This window comes from Onychostruthus taczanowskii, unplaced genomic scaffold (genome assembly GCF_017590055.1).
Source record: "Onychostruthus taczanowskii isolate IOZ18803 unplaced genomic scaffold, ASM1759005v1 scaffold32, whole genome shotgun sequence".
NCBI classification, from domain to species: domain Eukaryota; kingdom Metazoa; phylum Chordata; class Aves; order Passeriformes; family Passeridae; genus Onychostruthus; species Onychostruthus taczanowskii.
In genome coordinates this window covers 2,559,211-2,574,664 of record NW_024500572.1, presented here as the reverse complement: position 1 = coordinate 2,574,664, position 15,454 = coordinate 2,559,211, and the positions used below count along the sequence as shown (strand labels likewise).

The window sequence follows — 15,454 nt, the reverse complement described above, 5'->3', positions numbered from 1 at the left end:
ATCACTTGCCTGTCAGCACTGGGTGGAACCCCCAGCCTCCTCATACCCACAGAGCAAATTTTCATCGAGCAGGAACTCCTGGCCATTTACTGAAGGATGATTGAGGAGCTCAGAGCACCACACAAGTTCCCTAAGTGGAGGGAGGGAAAACAAAAACAGATCTTATTCTTCTTCTGAGGCACAGATTGTTATCATATCACAAAAGCCAGCAGCTGAAAAGATTCCAGTCAGGAAGCACCACGCTTTGAGAACAGGTTAGACTGCCTGTCCTTCCCTGGGAGACTGACACCCAACGGGATCCGGGGTGGAAATGAGTTCTCCAGACTGCTGGGCTCACAGCCATCATCAGATGCTGAAGTGTTTTACATACCTCCTTCTCTGTGGGTTCCTCTTGTCATTCCCCAGAACACGTGTGCAGGAGCAGCTGCATTCAGCTGTGGTGTCAGATGAACGTTACCTTGAAAACCCAGAAAGCAAAAAACACTCCCAGCCAGAGCAGCTCAGCGTTGAGTGGCAGAGGTAGTATTTTATTTCTTTTGAGCATCCCTCCTCAAGGACACTAAATTTAGAGTTTGTAAAACATCACTAACTGAAAACAAAACATTGCCAATAACAAAAATGCAAACCTGCTGGAAAGGAAAATGCAGCAGCATTCAAGTATCAGAAAACATGAGAGCTAAAGTGCTTGAGAGAATTTCTTAACTATGCAGAGTCTGAAGTCAGTGTTCCCCTAGAAATGCTATTTTTAAAACAGCACTTGCCTGGCTGCATAGGATTTTTCACCAATCTATAGCAAGATAACACTACGAAGCCAGAGCCATTACCCCAAAGGGCTAGGAGCGACACATTTCTTTCTACCCCTCATACTAAAATAAATTATTTTCAAAGAAACACATTATAAAGTTCAGGCAGCTGAAGCTGGACTTCAAGGAACGTGACAGAACGGATTTCCCATGCAGTGAAGTCGCTAGCATGGCCTGAAGCTGAACAAAGCTTTGGTGGGATTTATAAAGTGCTGTATTGTAGTGTTTTTTGCCTGTCTTTAGTAGTGTTTTTTTTTTCACACCAGCACCGGGGTTGTGAGTTAAAAAAAATTCTGAAATAACAGACCAATTTTCAGTGGATGCTGGAGCCAGACAGACATTGCACAGTGCACACAAATAACGTTAAAAAACTACAAACAAATCGAACCAAAAAAAACCCCAAGCCCCAAAACCTAACCCTGTTATGGTAAAACATTTCATCCTTAAAAACAAACACCCACCAAGCACCAAGAGCAAATCAGAGAGTAACATCTGCCTCCCAGTCCCCCGGCTTGTCCCAGCAAGGATGGATACTACGTAATACAAGCTCAGCAGCAATGGTTGAGAGCCTGAGCCTGCAGGCACTCAGTGCAAAACTCTCCCGGCATTCAGCTCCATGGGAGTGATCCAGTTTTCACCAAAGCCAAAGGGAGCTCCCTACAGGCTTCAGCCAACTTTGGATTAGCCCCATAGATTGACAGAGGGAGCACGACCTCGCTTTACAGTCATCATTTTTCTATCCAGCCACAAAAGCCACCCCCTGAAATTCCTGGAGGGGTTTTCAACCTTCCCCCCCACGCATGCATTTAACATCCATTACAGTTAATAGCAGTTACACATGCAGATCGATGGGAGAAAAGTCCCAGTCGAGAGGAGTTACTGGTAGTAAGAAAAGGAACCCAGTAGAAATGCTGAGAATTGCTAAAGACCCAGCTCCCTCCAGTGAATCCCTGTTTTGCCGGCCGGCAGGGTGTCCTGCAGGAAGCTCTATGGTGTGTGTTTGGGTGTGCAGGGTGCGTGACGTGGGGCGAGCCAGCGGCGCCGTTCTGCCACCTCCATCCCAGCCGTTCTGCCACCTCCATCCCAGGGAGCGTCCGAGCGCCGGCCGCCCTCACTTGGGCGCGGCGTTGGTGAAATCGTCCTGAATTGCTAAAGACCCAGCTCCCTCCAGTGAATCCCTGTTTTGCCGGCCGGCAGGGTGTCCTGCAGGAAGCTCTATGGTGTGTGTTTGGGTGTGCAGGGTGCGTGACGTGGGGCGAGCCAGCGGCGCCGTTCTGCCACCTCCATCCCAGCCGTTCTGCCACCTCCATCCCAGCCGTTCTGCCACCTCCATCCCAGCCGTTCTGCCACCTCCATCCCAGCCGTTCTGCCACCTCCATCCCAGCAGTTCTGCCACCTCCATCCCAGCCGTTCTGCCACCTCCATCCCAGCAGTTCTGCCACCTCCATCCCAGCCGTTCTGCCACCTCCATCCCAGCCGTTCTGCCACCTCCATCCCAGGGAGCGTCCGAGCGCCGGCCGCCCTCACTTGGGCGCGGCGTTGGTGAAATCGTCCTGTGCCGCGGCCGGCAGGGAATGGTCTATCCTGAACTCCTCCTGCAGCCCTCCGGGCGCCTTGGCTGCATCCCCCCGGGCTGCAGGCTGGCCACTGTCCGTGCCGCCCCCCTCCAGCCCCAGGATCTGTCTCTGCACCAGCTTGGAATAAAGGCCTCCTTCTTCCATCAGCTCCTTGTGCGAGCCCTGCTGCACCACGCGGCCCTTGTCCAGCACAATGATGTTGTGTGCCCTCTCCACAGTGCTCAGCCTGTGGGCTATGACAAGCACCGTGTGGTTCTGCAAGTCGCCGTAAATCGCCTGCTGAATCTGCGGGGAGAAAAGGCGTTAGTGCCCGGGCACTGCGAGAGCAGCAGCTTTGTGGTCTCTGTCCAGAAACCTCGACAGGAGATGTGTTCTGCTCTGCTCCCTGCAGCACTACCAGCACAAACATGTCCAGCCCAGCTTCCAGCTGCAGCCCAAAGACCATCTCAGTCCAGCCAGGTGAGCTACGAGCACAGGTCTGATCCTGCAAGCTGGGGACTTGTTACAGCTGGGCCCCAAATTTGGAGGCCACGTGGTGCTGGCAGAGACTGCAGGAATACCTGGTGACTGCAGCTGCTCAGAAAAGCAGAGTTCTTTCCTCAGTGTATCAAGGAAAGGCAAGAGAGGTTTTTTCCAGTCAAGAGACAATAACATTGACGTCTAAAGGCAGGCAGGTGGCCATCAGGCACAGGTCACATTGACACCCCTGGGTAGCCAAAACCAACCCTGGGCTGGCACCAGGTACCACACACGTGACTGAGGACCTGTGAGGCAGCAAGCTGCTCCAAGGTCAGATACTTGTGCTGCCCCAGCAGGATTTGTCCTCTGGGATTGGAGGCACATCCTCAAATCCCAACCTTGAACAATCTTTCCCTCATGTCATTGCATCAGGGAGGCCAAACTTCCAGACAGGTAAACCAGTTCCCAGCATGCTCAAGGTTTTTCCTGCAAATGCGGCTTCCTTGGTGCCTTGGCTGGGATTTGAGCTCAGGCACTCCTACTCTCCTTGTTGCAGCACCATTTTATATGGTCTTCCTCTGTATCCTGTCCTAAAAGGCTGCACAGACTCTCTGTATGACAATTAACACCTTCCACATTGAAAAAAATCAGCAAAGATCCCTACTTCATCAGTTTTGTCAGGCATTGTCTGCTGTGAGCATGGAATTATTTTCTGCTGGCTACAAGAGCATCGGAATCAAATTCCTGCTACAGAATTAGTGCTTTACTCAACCCTCTGCTAGCACCCTATCAGGAATAAGTTTGTCCACTGGCTGGAAACAGGCTACAGTCTGTCCTCCAAGCCCTCTTTGTCCCAAGCAGCCAGGCCCCCCACTCACCGCGTGCTCGCTCTCTGCATCCAGCGCGCTCGTGGCTTCGTCCAGGATGAGGATGGGAGGGGCTCGGATCAAGGCCCTGGCAATCGCCACTCTCTGCTTCTGCCCACCTGACAGCTGAGCTCCTTTTTCCCCAGCCTCTGTTGGGTCAAGGGAGAGAGGAAGGGGTCAAAATGAAAAGCAGGAGGTGCCAGGACGTGCAGTGCCAGGCCCAGCAGTGCCGTACCTGTGTGGTAGCCGTCCTGCAGCTCCGTGATGAAGTTGTGGGCGTTGGCCTTCTGGGCAGCCTGGACCACGGACTCGAAGGAGGCTGAAGCCAAGCCATAGGAAATATTGTCTGCAATGGAGCGGGCGAACAGCACGGGCTCCTGGCTCACCAGGGAGATCTGCAGGAAGCAAAGGGAGAGCAGGGGTCAGGAGCAGAAGATGCACTGCGTGATATCTCTGACCATTGATATTTGTTCCTGCTGAGTAAGGACCGAGATCAAGATTTAGAAATGTCATTAACCAAGACAGAGAAGTGCTCAAGGTGAGCTTCCAGTGAGGATGCCAACGTCAGGGTACGCAGTTTGCATTTTCTGCTGGAAAGCCATTTTGCAGGAAAGAAACCTAAAGCAATGCTGGCACGTTGGCATCTGGGATGGGCTTCCCCCTCCTAAAGCCTGCTGTGGTTTTGCTCCAGATCTGTTATTCCCATCAATGTTTGCTTTTCTCAGAATGGAAAACCAGTTGCTGGAATAAGTCAGGCTGGAGAGACCCTCTCCCAGACCCTTGCTGATTTTCCTTTCAAGGCCAGTAGTCAAACTTGGGCCGTGTGAATGAGCCCTCTTGCATCTTTTAATCCCAAATGAGCAAGTTAGGGAAGTAACTGCTGCAATTCCTTAATTGCTTAGCAACAGCCTCCCTGTCCTGCCTTACAGCCATAGCTGTTCACTGTCACGCTCAGACACTTTATCAAATCATTGATATTGGAATAAATCAAACCTTTCAAACTATTACTCAGAATTGTGCATGAGAGAGCCAGGGAGACACAGTCATATTTAACTGAGTTCTCCCCATGCCCCTAACACCACACCAGGCTTTCTGAACTGAAAGATTTGCCTGGCCTTTGATTTTTGCTCTGTACGGGCAGGGAATGTAAATTAGTCACAGTGACTTTGGCTTTCCAGCCTGTCTCTGATCAATTGTTTTCAGGTTTTCCTGCTGACTGCTGAGGCCATTTGCTCTGGGGGCAAACAAAGGAGGCAGTTACTTGCAGAGATGAAGGCTGATCTGTGCTGACACACAGATGAGAGCTGAGGGGCCCGGACCCCTCTCCTAGGCAAAGCACCAGCCCTTCTGGTGCTCCAGCTGCTGCCAGGATCCTGAGAGGTTTAACTCCCAATTAGCTGAGAATTACTCTAAGATCCTAAGGTAGAAATTGCTGGAGGAATACAAAACTCTTTTTCCAAACCCAATTTAGATGATAATTAATCCAACAGCCAAAAACATATTTCTACTGTGTTGGCCAAAAAATACCAAACAAAAGATGTTTTTGTTCTGTTTTTGGAAGACTTCCCCTTCCCCTTGAAACCACCCTCCATCTCCTTCCCTTCCACCCCCACAAATTATCCAAATTCATTTCTTGGACCACTTCCAGCCTCCAGCTTTCTGGACACTTCTGGAGCTGCCAGATCAAATCCAAAGCAACGTGCAGCAGTGCCATGCATCCCCTCAGAGCCCTGCAGCTGGTAAGTGGGCTAAGCAGAACACAGGAATCACAACCAGAATACAGGTATCAGTCGCTCGTACCACGGAGTGCAGGTACTTGTGATCGTACATGTTAATGGGACGCCCATCCAGCAGCACCTGCCCGTCCTGCAGAGGGTAGAAGTTCTCCAGGATGTTGACACAGGAGCTCTTCCCACTCCCTGAAGGACCCACCAGCGCTGTCACTTTGCCAGGGTGCAGGGTGAAGGACACGTCCTGCAACATGGATGGGAGAGCGTGCTCAGGGCCAGGCTTTTCTCAACGTCCTGGAGCACAACACAAGAGAAGGAGCCAGAATCTGGCCAGAGTGCCCCTCTGCCTTGGTGGTGTGCCACATCAGCCATTTCTCCTGGCTCTGAGGAAGCAAAAAGCCTCCAAATTGCTTCAGATTTGCCTGCTGATGTAGCAGGAGCTCCAAAAAGCAAACTGACCTCTTTGCTGCTTCCCCCTGTCCCATGATCCCAGCCCCTCTCCCACGGAAACAGTCTGAGGCAGCTTGGCACAAAGCCCTGTACCACGCTGACATGTTTAATGCCTGAGCAGGGAACAAGGGTTTTATTAATAAATCTCATTCCTTGTAAGGAAAGCCAGCCCTAAACACCCGCTGCTCCTTTTAATCTGTTTCCCAGCAAGCACTGAGCCTGCCTTTACACATCTCTGACAGGCAGCTGCCATTCCCCACGGGCTGGGGTTTGCTCCTGGCCAGGATGGAGCAGCAGCACGTGGTGCTGGGAGTGCCCCCGGGGCTCACCTGGAGGACCTGGGTGGCGGAGCGAGTGCGGTAGGAAAAGGTGACATTCCTGAACTCCACCTTCCCATCCACGTGATCCGGGGCCAGGGAGCCGTCGTGCACCATGGTGGGCTGGCGGTCGATGAACTCAAAAACCTTCTCAGCAGCCCCCACGCCCTGCATGAGGCCGCTGTACACGGAGCCGATGGACTGCAAGGGAGGAGGCAGCAGTGAGACCCTCCTGAGTGATGGGGAAATCAGCCAGTGCCACTCAAAAGGGGGGTGGCTGAAGCACTCCCCAGTCTGCCATCGCCTGACGTTGACTGCAGGCATCAGACACAGGGAAAGAAAACTCTCCCTCCTCTGTTGGGTATGGAAGGGATACATGGACGGCCCTGGGAAAGGGTGTTTTGCAATGTTAAACCCAGAGCTGCAGAACAGTTTGTACTGTAGCTGGCCCTCCCAGCAGGAGGGGGAAAAAAAACCCCAAACCAAACTAAATCCACACCAAAACCACAGCCTGGAAACCCCACCAGAGCCTGCAGTGATCTGAACAGATGGCGAGAGCTGGGCAGGCTGCCTCTAGCTCTGCTCTGCCCCTGCACAGAGGCTGAAGCACCACCAAAACCACACTTGGCTGTGAGGAAACCTCGACTGGATCATTCCTGCCTGGATTAGCCAAGTTTATGCCTCTGCAAGGGGAAGGCAGCCCTGGGTGGGCTCTACCATCCCACCCACAATCCCATCTTGCTAATGCGCTGCCAACGCAGCAGCTTGCAGCCTATTCCAGGGAAAGGAAAAAAAAAAAGGAATATAATTAAGTTTTTAATGAAGCCTGAAATTTAACAGGCAGCTTTGTAATCCCTTCATTCTTCACGCCAGGAAATGTGCTTGGCAGGCAGCCAGGGCTCTGCCCTTCAGCAGGGCCAGCCTGACCCCTCTGGTCCCAGCTGCCTTTTTGGGGGACAAGCTGCTTCAGGAACATGAAGATTGTGAGACCACAGGAGGGGAGGAATGGGGAGCAGAGGGGAGAGTCCCCCTCTGGCAGTGCCACAGCACCAAAGAGATGAGTCATGGGAAAGTCAGCACTGGATCTATCCCTGCAACTGCCCTGGGACCTTCTGGGAGAGAGAAGGATAGCCCAGAGTGTGGGAGGCCCTGGCACGCGTTGCCCAGAGCAGCTGTGGCTGCTCCACCTGTGGAAGTGTCCAAGGCCAGGTTGGATGAGGCTTGGAACAACCTGGGAAGGTGTGGAAGGTGTCCCGGCCCATGGCAGGGAGCTGGAGTGAGATGGTCTTTAAGGTCCCTTCCAACCCAACCCATTCTGGGATTCCCTGCTAAAAATGACTCACCTCCATGCAGTCCCCCAGGACGAACTCATAAATGATGAAGGATATCAGGTTTCCACTTGTCATTTGCCCAGAGATCACGAGGTGCCCACCGTAGTAAAGGATGCTGACCTGGACCACCAGCAGGGTCAGCTGAAAGCCAGAAAACACCCCGGAATCAGCAAGGACAAATGGATATTTTGGTGCATTTGTCATTACTCACACAACAGCCCAATCTTGATGTGCTGACATTTATTCTTTGAGCCCTGAGCTGAGGATCCCTGACAGTGCAGCTGACAGCCCTAGCAGCGAGCATGGAAATGAGAAAAACAACTCAAGTACATGGGCTGATTTAAGGAGCTGGGCAGATATCTTTCAACAAAACAAGTCCCGAGGGACACCAGCCATGGAGGCAGAATTTATCTGAAATAACAGAGCATCTCATGAACTTCTCTCTTGGACTAAGGTCCTCAAGCATAATAATCTATGTTCAAATTACCCAAGGCATGCAGTCACCTCACCACTAAAATAAACCTTCTGTTATATGAGTGTGACACATTTTAATTTAGAACACAAAATCAAGCCAGGAGTTAATGCAGAATATCCTCCTTGCCTGTACAAGTCCCTGAAGCATAACCCCAGCTGTCACCTGAAGTCAGTGTGGGGGGTACCACCTACTCTAGAAAGGAGACAGATCAGCTCTGATGTGACAAATACCAGCCCCTTTTATTCAGCTGGTTTTGTTCCATGCTGCCCTGGTGCTCCAAAAAGCAGTGATGCCCTCGTGCCCTGTAGGACCAGAAGAGGCTGTAAATTCACACAGACAAAAATACAAGGGGAAAAAAGCCTCCTCTGTAGCTCTGCCAAGGTCTGACCTTAAGCTCCTGTGTTCCCTCCAAGAAAGACTCTACCAAGGCTGAGCTATATCCATTGTCTTCTTTCTACGTGAGCCCTACAGGAGCAGGTTTTTGCCTTCTTAGATTTGTCAGGATCAGTGTCAACCCACTCATGCTCCAGCTTCACCTGGGAGCCCAGAAACAATGCTAATAATGCTCCCATCTTGTTTCCAGACTTGGGAAGCCATAAAGTCTCTCACAGCTGCATGAAGGCACCATAACTCACAGACCCTTCACCAGCGACTGCCTCGATCCCTGAACGTGCAGAGACAAGGGCAGCCTCACGTGAGAGTTTTGCCCTGGAGAAATCCCAAACCATCTGGTGCTAAATGATGAAAAAGCATTTTGTAAGGAGGGGGGGGGGCAGAAAAAATGCCCAAAGCCAAAGCCCAGCAGCCTCCCCCTGCCACCACCCACACGCAGAAGATCTCCGTTCCTGAGCAGAAGCTCAACCAACGCCGCGGCTGTTCCCAGCCGGAGCCCGGAGCGGAGCTGGCACAGGCACTCACTGCAGCACCACGCAGCCATGGGCTGCTCCACGACCTTGAGCTCTTAGCAATTATTGCCCCATTTGCAGGGGAAAACAAGCAGCTCCAGGGAATGACACAACGCTGCCTCGGGGCGCAACGGGATGCATTTTTGGGTGGATAAAAATAACAAATGATCAAGAGCCCGGGGATCACTGGCAGTGGACAGCAGGGCTGGGCTCACCCCACAGGGTTCCCTGTGAGCAGAGGAGAACCACGTGTGCTTTGGGATCTGAAGAGACTCCCCTGCCCATCCCAGCCCCACGCAGGGAAGCCCCAGGGTCATCCACCTACCCCACTGGACCAGACATAGTAGGTGTAAGCCATGGCCTCCCGCTTGTTGAGCTTGTACACCTGCTGCAGCTTCTGCCAGTACACGTTGGCCTCCGTCTCCTCGTTGGCAAAGCTGCGGACGGTCTTCATGGCCGAGATGGTCTCCTCAGCCGTGTTGTTGGCCTTGGCCAGAGCGCTCTGCACATCCTTGGAGAGCTTCTGCAGGGAGCAGGGGGAGGCAGAGGGGGCTCAGTGGGTGCCAGGCTGCCCATGGCACATTTCCCTGCTCGCCCCGGGCTCTGGGACCCCACCAGATGACTCCAAAGAGGGAGATGGCATGAGGACAGGCAGATGCATACAGGGCATTCCACAGCCCAGCCACCTCTTCTATCAGACCTGAGATGGTTCCACACTCCTGGGCATGAAGCAAGGTAAGAGCCCAGGCTACGCCTGTCTGCCCACACAGGTTTAATGTCACCTTTCTGTCCCCACTGCTGGCAGCAAAACACTCCAGCATCACTCCCACCAGTTCCAAGGCTCTCTGATGGCTTCACAGGGAGACCAGCCCAGCACTGCGGCAATGCCAGCTGCTCCTGCCTACCTGGTAGTACTTCCCATAGACATCAGACACCAGCATGATGATGGGGAAGCCCATGAAGGTGACCAGGGAGAGCTTCCAGGACAGGCTGAACATGAAGAAGATGACGCCCGTGGCCTTCACCACGTTGCGCAGGAAGATGTTGATGTTCTGCGAGACCAGGTCGCTCACGATGGTCGTGTCCGACGTCAGGCGGGAGATGACATCCCCTGCAGCAACGAGGGGTCAGGGAAAGGGAGAGCAGGGACGTGTCACCACGGCAGGGCACTGCCTAACCGTGTCCCACATCCCATGCCAGGGGCCAGATGGAGCTCCCCATCCATCCAGCTGGGGGTCTGAAGGGTGGCGTGGAAGGGGGGCCGTTCTCCACCGCTGTGGGTGCAGAGCAAAAGAGGAGCTTGGATTGCAGCATGCACGAGGAGCAGGAGGTGGCACCTGCAGGCACAAGCTGCATCCCTGGGTCACCAGGGGTGGCTGTAGGACAGCAAAGGGGACTGTGGCAGCATCCTGTGCTGGAGGGCAGCCCACAGTCCACAGCCTGGAGCTGGCCCGAGGGACCTGAGGACATGGGTCCAGCTACTGAGGGGTGAAGCTCTGGCGGTGCCTTTTGGTGGAGCTGAGTGTTACAGCCAGCAAACATCACACTGAGCTGGCTCCTGAATCCTTGGCATGTGTTTGAGTCCAGCTGAATTCCCATGCTTTTGTGCAAGTCCAGGGTTACCCACATCCCACTTCCAGTAACATCTCTGCTGCCCTCAGCTACCAAGGCACTGTGCAGTGACTGCTAAATACAGCAGCAGCCTCAAAACTAAAAATACCACTGAGACAAAATTAAATGTGTGCAAGTTACACCAGAGTGGCACACACAGCCTGGGACTGGGACGGGACTGAACTGGAAGCAGGGAAAGCAATAAGCACACCCAGCAAGCCTCACACATCTGAGGTTTCAGGGACAGGAGCAGAGCTGGAGAGCAGCCCACCAATAGGCACTGATGGGAGGAAGGAAATGGGAGTTTTGGGGGTGGGACTTGTGGATGCCAGGCTGATGGGTGGCAATGGGACATCCCCACGGTGGAAGGCAACAGAAAGGGAAGAACTTTCTGTCTCTATTTCTAACCACGAGCACGTGGGTGCCGCCTCTGGCTGCCCCCAGTCTGCTGCATGGCAGTAGATCAAGCCAAGGGGAAAAAAATCTGGGATGGGATAGAGGGGTTAGAGCAAATCCAGGGGAGAGAGGAACCAACCTGTGCGATTCTCATCAAAAAAACTCATCTCCTGAGACACCAGGGACCTGAAGAGGCAGTTCCGAAGGCGGATGTTCAGCCGTGCAAAGATGAGCGTAAAAACGCCGCCCCGGATACCTGCGGCAAATGAGCTAATTGCAGATAAGAAACGTTATAGAGCCATGGACACGAAACCCTCTCAGCAACACCAACACCCCCACGCCGGGCCAAGGGCCTGGGCAGTGCTGACACCACTTATCACCAGCCCACACCTCTCCTGGGTGCCACCAGCACAGTGGTGGCTGGTCCTAACCATGGTAGTCACAAGCTTTGGGAAGGAATGCAGCACTGCTGGAACAGCACTCCCCAGGGAACCCATTCCCTGTGTCCACTCCTGCTCCCCCACCTCCAGCAGATGGACACGAAGGGTCACACAAAGGCCTTGTGATGCCAGCCACAGCCTCTCTGTGCAGAGAATTCACAGCACATCCCTGGGGCCTGGCAGCAAATTGGTGGAGCGGGTGCCTGCGCCCACCACCACCATGAGCTCCTGTGGGAAAATCCCAAACTGCTTGCCAGGGCCAGATCCAGCCCCTGCATTACCTTCCTATGGCCAGCAGTGACATGACCAGCACTGCCGTGGAGAAGCGATCCATACTCTTCTGCACCACGATGCCGTCGATGGCCAGCCCTGTGTAGTAGGGCAGGAAGGTCTCTCCTGCAGGACAAGCACAGGACATGGGGGTTCAGCCCCACTGAATGGGATTGGCACAGGATCTGTATTCCCAACTGTGACAGCCTGTGGACAACCCCATCCCCACCCCAGATACCTGGCCATCACACAATGGGGACGTTACATTCCAGAGTATTTTATCCCCTATTGCATTTGGTGTTGCTCTGTTGCACTTTTTCACCCACCCCATGCAGCATGTGCCACCCAGCACCCCCCAGAAAAGCAATCCTAGGGTGCTTCCATGCCCCATCACCAAGGCTCCTCCCTCCCTCCTGGTGGGAATGGGAGTACACCACGGCCTGCCTGGTCCCTTCACTCACCCAAGGCGGCCACGAGGAGGAAGAAGGAGGCGATGCCCAGGAAGAAGGCATCCGGCTTGGTGTAGGACAGCAGTTTATGGATGGTGGGACCTGCTGCCTCCTCCCTCTTGTCCCTCGGGGTGCCCCCATCACAGCTCTCCTCCACCTCGGCACGGGACTCGGAGCTGGGCCCCAGCGCCTCGCGGGAGGAGGTGACACAGGCCAGCAGCTGCCACAGCCCGAAGGTGGCCGCCAGCGCCACGTAGGTCCAGGCAAAGAGCCCCCAGAACCAGGGGTCCCTGATGGTCTTCCGCACCTCCGAGTAGAGCAGCAGCTTCACCATCATGTAGATGCCCATGAGGAGGCAGACGACGGCGATGAAGGTCCGCGATGCCCTGAGGCGCCGGGGGCCGTAGGCCGTGTTGGTGGCCACGCCGATGGCGGCCCCCAGCAGCACGCAGCTGCGGTACAGGCAGCCCCCCCAGATGTCCAGCAGCGAGTTGAAGATGTTGAAGTGCCGCAGGTCCTGCAGGACATTGCGGCCGCCCTGGCCGTGGGTGTAGAGCAGCGTGGTGACCGCCACATCGGCCCCGCTGAGCGCCAGCGTGCTGGCAACCGCCTTCCAGGCGCGCATCCTCGCCGCCGGGCTGGGGTCACGGACGTGGTGAAGGGCAGCCCTAACACAGGAAGGACGTGCTCATGTCGGCCTCTGCTGCGGGGTGAGAGAGGGGGACGGGGTTATTTAGCCCAGGGAGGAGGCAGGGAAAGGGAAGCAGGATGGGGGGACAACCGTGCCAGCTCCCCAGCAACCCATCCTGACCGCAGACATCATTGTCTGCACCTCCCTCCCTCCCCTGCTGCACATGGTGTTTCATTAAATGAGCAGCACAAAGGAAGACAAACTTCCCTCCCAGATGCCTTCACCCATCCTGAATCCCAAAGCAGAAATCTGCAAATCCCGATGGGAATCTGGCTGTGGCGCTGCCATCACATCCATGCAGCCACGTGTCCTGCGCTACGGAGCCGTGGAGGTGTTACACTTGGACAGTCATGATCCCAGAGTCCCTGCCCACCCTTCCCAGGACAAAGCTGAAACCAAGCAGTCAAAACCGTAGGAAAGCAGACAAGGGGAGCAGCTCAGCTCTATAAGGGATCCCCCTCATCAAAATAAGATTAAACCACATGAACCGCAGCTTGCCACACCTTACCGTCCCCAGCCCTCTTGGACAGTAATTCGGGGTAGCCCACTGAACCCGCTGTGCAGCCAGCGTGCAGTTCAATGACACAACAAAAATCCCGAGAGGAAATTAAAAAGGGATTGGAATTCCACGGCTGCGTCCCGCGGGACAGGAAGGCTCCGGGGCGGGCGGGACGCTGCCCTTGCTGCCGCCCGGTGTGCCCGGTGGGGCAGGCTCTGAACGGACACGGCAAAGGGCGGAAAGCTCCACTTGCCCTAAGCCCAGCGAGCCGCTGACCTGCTCCGGTGCCATTGGCAAGAGGGAGGTGCCCGATCGAGGTGCCCGATGCTGGAATTTGTGCTGGCTCAGCGCTGGTGACGGTGCACAGTGCGGAAGGCACCGCGCTAAGGGTGCCATGTGGCGGCCACACTCCGGCCCGTGTGACCGCAGCGCCCCAAAACCAAACCACCGGGACCAGGGGCAGCCCTCGGCGCTGGACAAGCTGCGCCCTTGGGGACAGCCGCTCGGCGGTCGGGCAAGTGGGATAAAAAGCTAAAAAGGGGAGGAAAGCAGGGCAGAGGCTGCGATTTGGGGGAGCACGGGGGTTTACGGGGCGGGTGGGGAAGGAGGGATGGACGCAAAGCGGAGCAGCGATGCCAGGGAGGAGCAGCACACGCTTCCCAGGGTGCTCGCTGCTGCCATCCGCTGCAAAGCTGCGCGGATCCGGCCCGAGGAGGAGGAGGAGGCAGCCACCGCAGCTCGCCACCACCCGCAGCAGCGTCCCCAGCCCCCGAGCTGGAGCCGCCCAAGGTCCGCACTCGCATCCCGCCTTCCCCGCGCAGGAGAATGTCCCGAGGCGGGCAGGGGGAGACACCCGGGAAGGGCCGTGCCCGCCACAGCCCGGCCGGACACCCACGCACGGCTCCCGCTTCCGAGCAGCTCGGCCTCGGCCCGCCCGGACGGCTCTTACCGGCGGCGGGTCGGGGATCGGCGGGATCAGCCCGCTCCGAGCGGCGGCGGCGCGTCCCGGGAACAAGGTCGGTGCTGGGCGTGGTCCAGCTGTGGCCACGCCCCCGGCCACGCCCCTCCTGCGGCGCGCGCCCGGCCCCGCCCACGGCCGGACCGAGCAGCGGCACCGGGGACCCCAAAATTCGGGGTTCGAGGGGGGTTCCCCGGTCCTCCCTGTCCCGGTAAACCCCGCCCCGATGCGGCAAAGGCAGCCCTGAAATTTTCCCCGCCTTAGAAGGTTTTTTATCCTCCTCAAATATACATGTTTTTAAATTTTTAAAATTTTTTATTGGTTCTATGTCATTTCTGCAGTAGAGAGGGAAAATACAACACAGGAGTTGGCTCAAAAGCAACCGGGAAAAGAGCTCGAAATAATATTTTAAGTTAGTCCTTAAACAGGGCCTTGATGGGTTTAATTAACCCCTTAAGAGGGGCTTGGCAAGGGTTTAATTAACCCCTAACACAGACGAATCCACTTTCAAGAAATCCAGCTTGTAAATTATTTTCCCCTTCACCTCCCACTCCAACTCTTAAGGAATGGAAGGGCTCCGGCTCCTCCCTGGACAGCACCCATGCATCCAGGTGAGCTATACGGGTGACAGAGGTGCAGTGTCATTATCCCAAAATTTCCAGGTGTTTTTGGAGTGCTGGGCTTAAAAACACCCCTGTGACCCTCACTAGCACAGGCACAGATGTCAAAATTCCTGGAGTTTGCACCATTTCTGGAGAGAACAGAACGGTGACATTACAAAAGACAAATTAATTTTTATCTGCCTGGATAAGCAAAACCAAAAATACCACATTCTGTTGTTGGTTTTATTTCTGCTAGTAAGTGCTTAAAACAAAACATTAAAAAACAAATCTCTCACTTCAAGCCCTTCCCACATCCACCAGGAACACAGTCAGAGCTGGAGTGACTATTCCTGGCTCAGGCTCTCAGCAGGGACGCTTTTAAGCTGCAGGAAACATTGTCCGTGGCTGGGTCTGGTTTCTGCTTCTCCTCCACCTGCACCCAGATCACTCCCGGGCTTTGGTCTGCTCCCAAACACTCCCAAAGGGCAACTTCCAAGCCACAGTCAAGGTGGAGCTTTCTGGCAGGACCGAGTCTCTCCCTGCCAAACCTAAAGGAGGATGGTGCCGCCTCCTTCGGTCCGATCCAAGGGCAAACCCGGACTGGGAAGGGACTGAACAGACCCCC

The 15,454-nt window shown here is 54.9% G+C and overlaps 1 protein-coding gene across 8 annotated transcripts; it reads right to left on the bottom strand.

Moving 5' to 3' along the window:
- Window positions 1–506: 506 nt before the first annotated feature.
- ABCB9 (ATP binding cassette subfamily B member 9) lies at window positions 507–14,355 on the bottom strand. Of its 8 annotated transcripts, none has more exons than XR_005953105.1 (13): window positions 14,219–14,355; window positions 12,092–12,782; window positions 11,642–11,756; window positions 11,060–11,190; window positions 9,819–10,024; window positions 9,239–9,436; window positions 7,546–7,674; window positions 6,215–6,403; window positions 5,506–5,679; window positions 3,941–4,100; window positions 3,718–3,854; window positions 2,177–2,665; window positions 507–1,856 (listed from the first exon to the last, which is right to left on the bottom strand). XR_005953105.1 is itself a non-coding variant. In XM_041410456.1 (13 exons), the coding sequence occupies exons 2-13, from the start codon at window positions 12,702–12,704 to the stop codon at window positions 1,915–1,917; spliced, it is 2,391 nt and encodes a 796-aa protein (XP_041266390.1). In that variant the 5' UTR covers window positions 12,705–12,782; window positions 14,219–14,314; the 3' UTR covers window positions 507–1,914. The 8 variants fall into 8 exon arrangements, 2 of the variants coding, with proteins under 2 accessions (XP_041266390.1, XP_041266389.1); XR_005953103.1 differs by having other exon boundaries at window positions 2,223–2,665; XR_005953106.1 differs by having other exon boundaries at window positions 507–1,879; window positions 2,246–2,665; window positions 14,219–14,314.
- Window positions 14,356–15,454: the final 1,099 nt, after the last annotated feature.

What these genes read in the sequence shown, in the direction of transcription:
- ABCB9 (XM_041410456.1), bottom strand. Translation starts at nt 12,704, where the DNA reads ATGCGCGCCTGGAAGGCGGTTGCCAGCACGCTGGCGCTCAGCGGGGCC. An exon ending in CCTCCTCGTGGCCGCCTTGG is followed by an intron (nt 11,757 to 12,091) that starts GTGAGTGAAGGG and finishes CTTGTCCTGCAG; the next exon opens with GAGAGACCTTCCTGCCCTAC. An exon ending in ATGCAGAGAGCGAGCACGCG is followed by an intron (nt 2,666 to 3,717) that starts GTGAGTGGGGGG and finishes TTCTCCCCGCAG; the next exon opens with ATTCAGCAGGCGATTTACGG.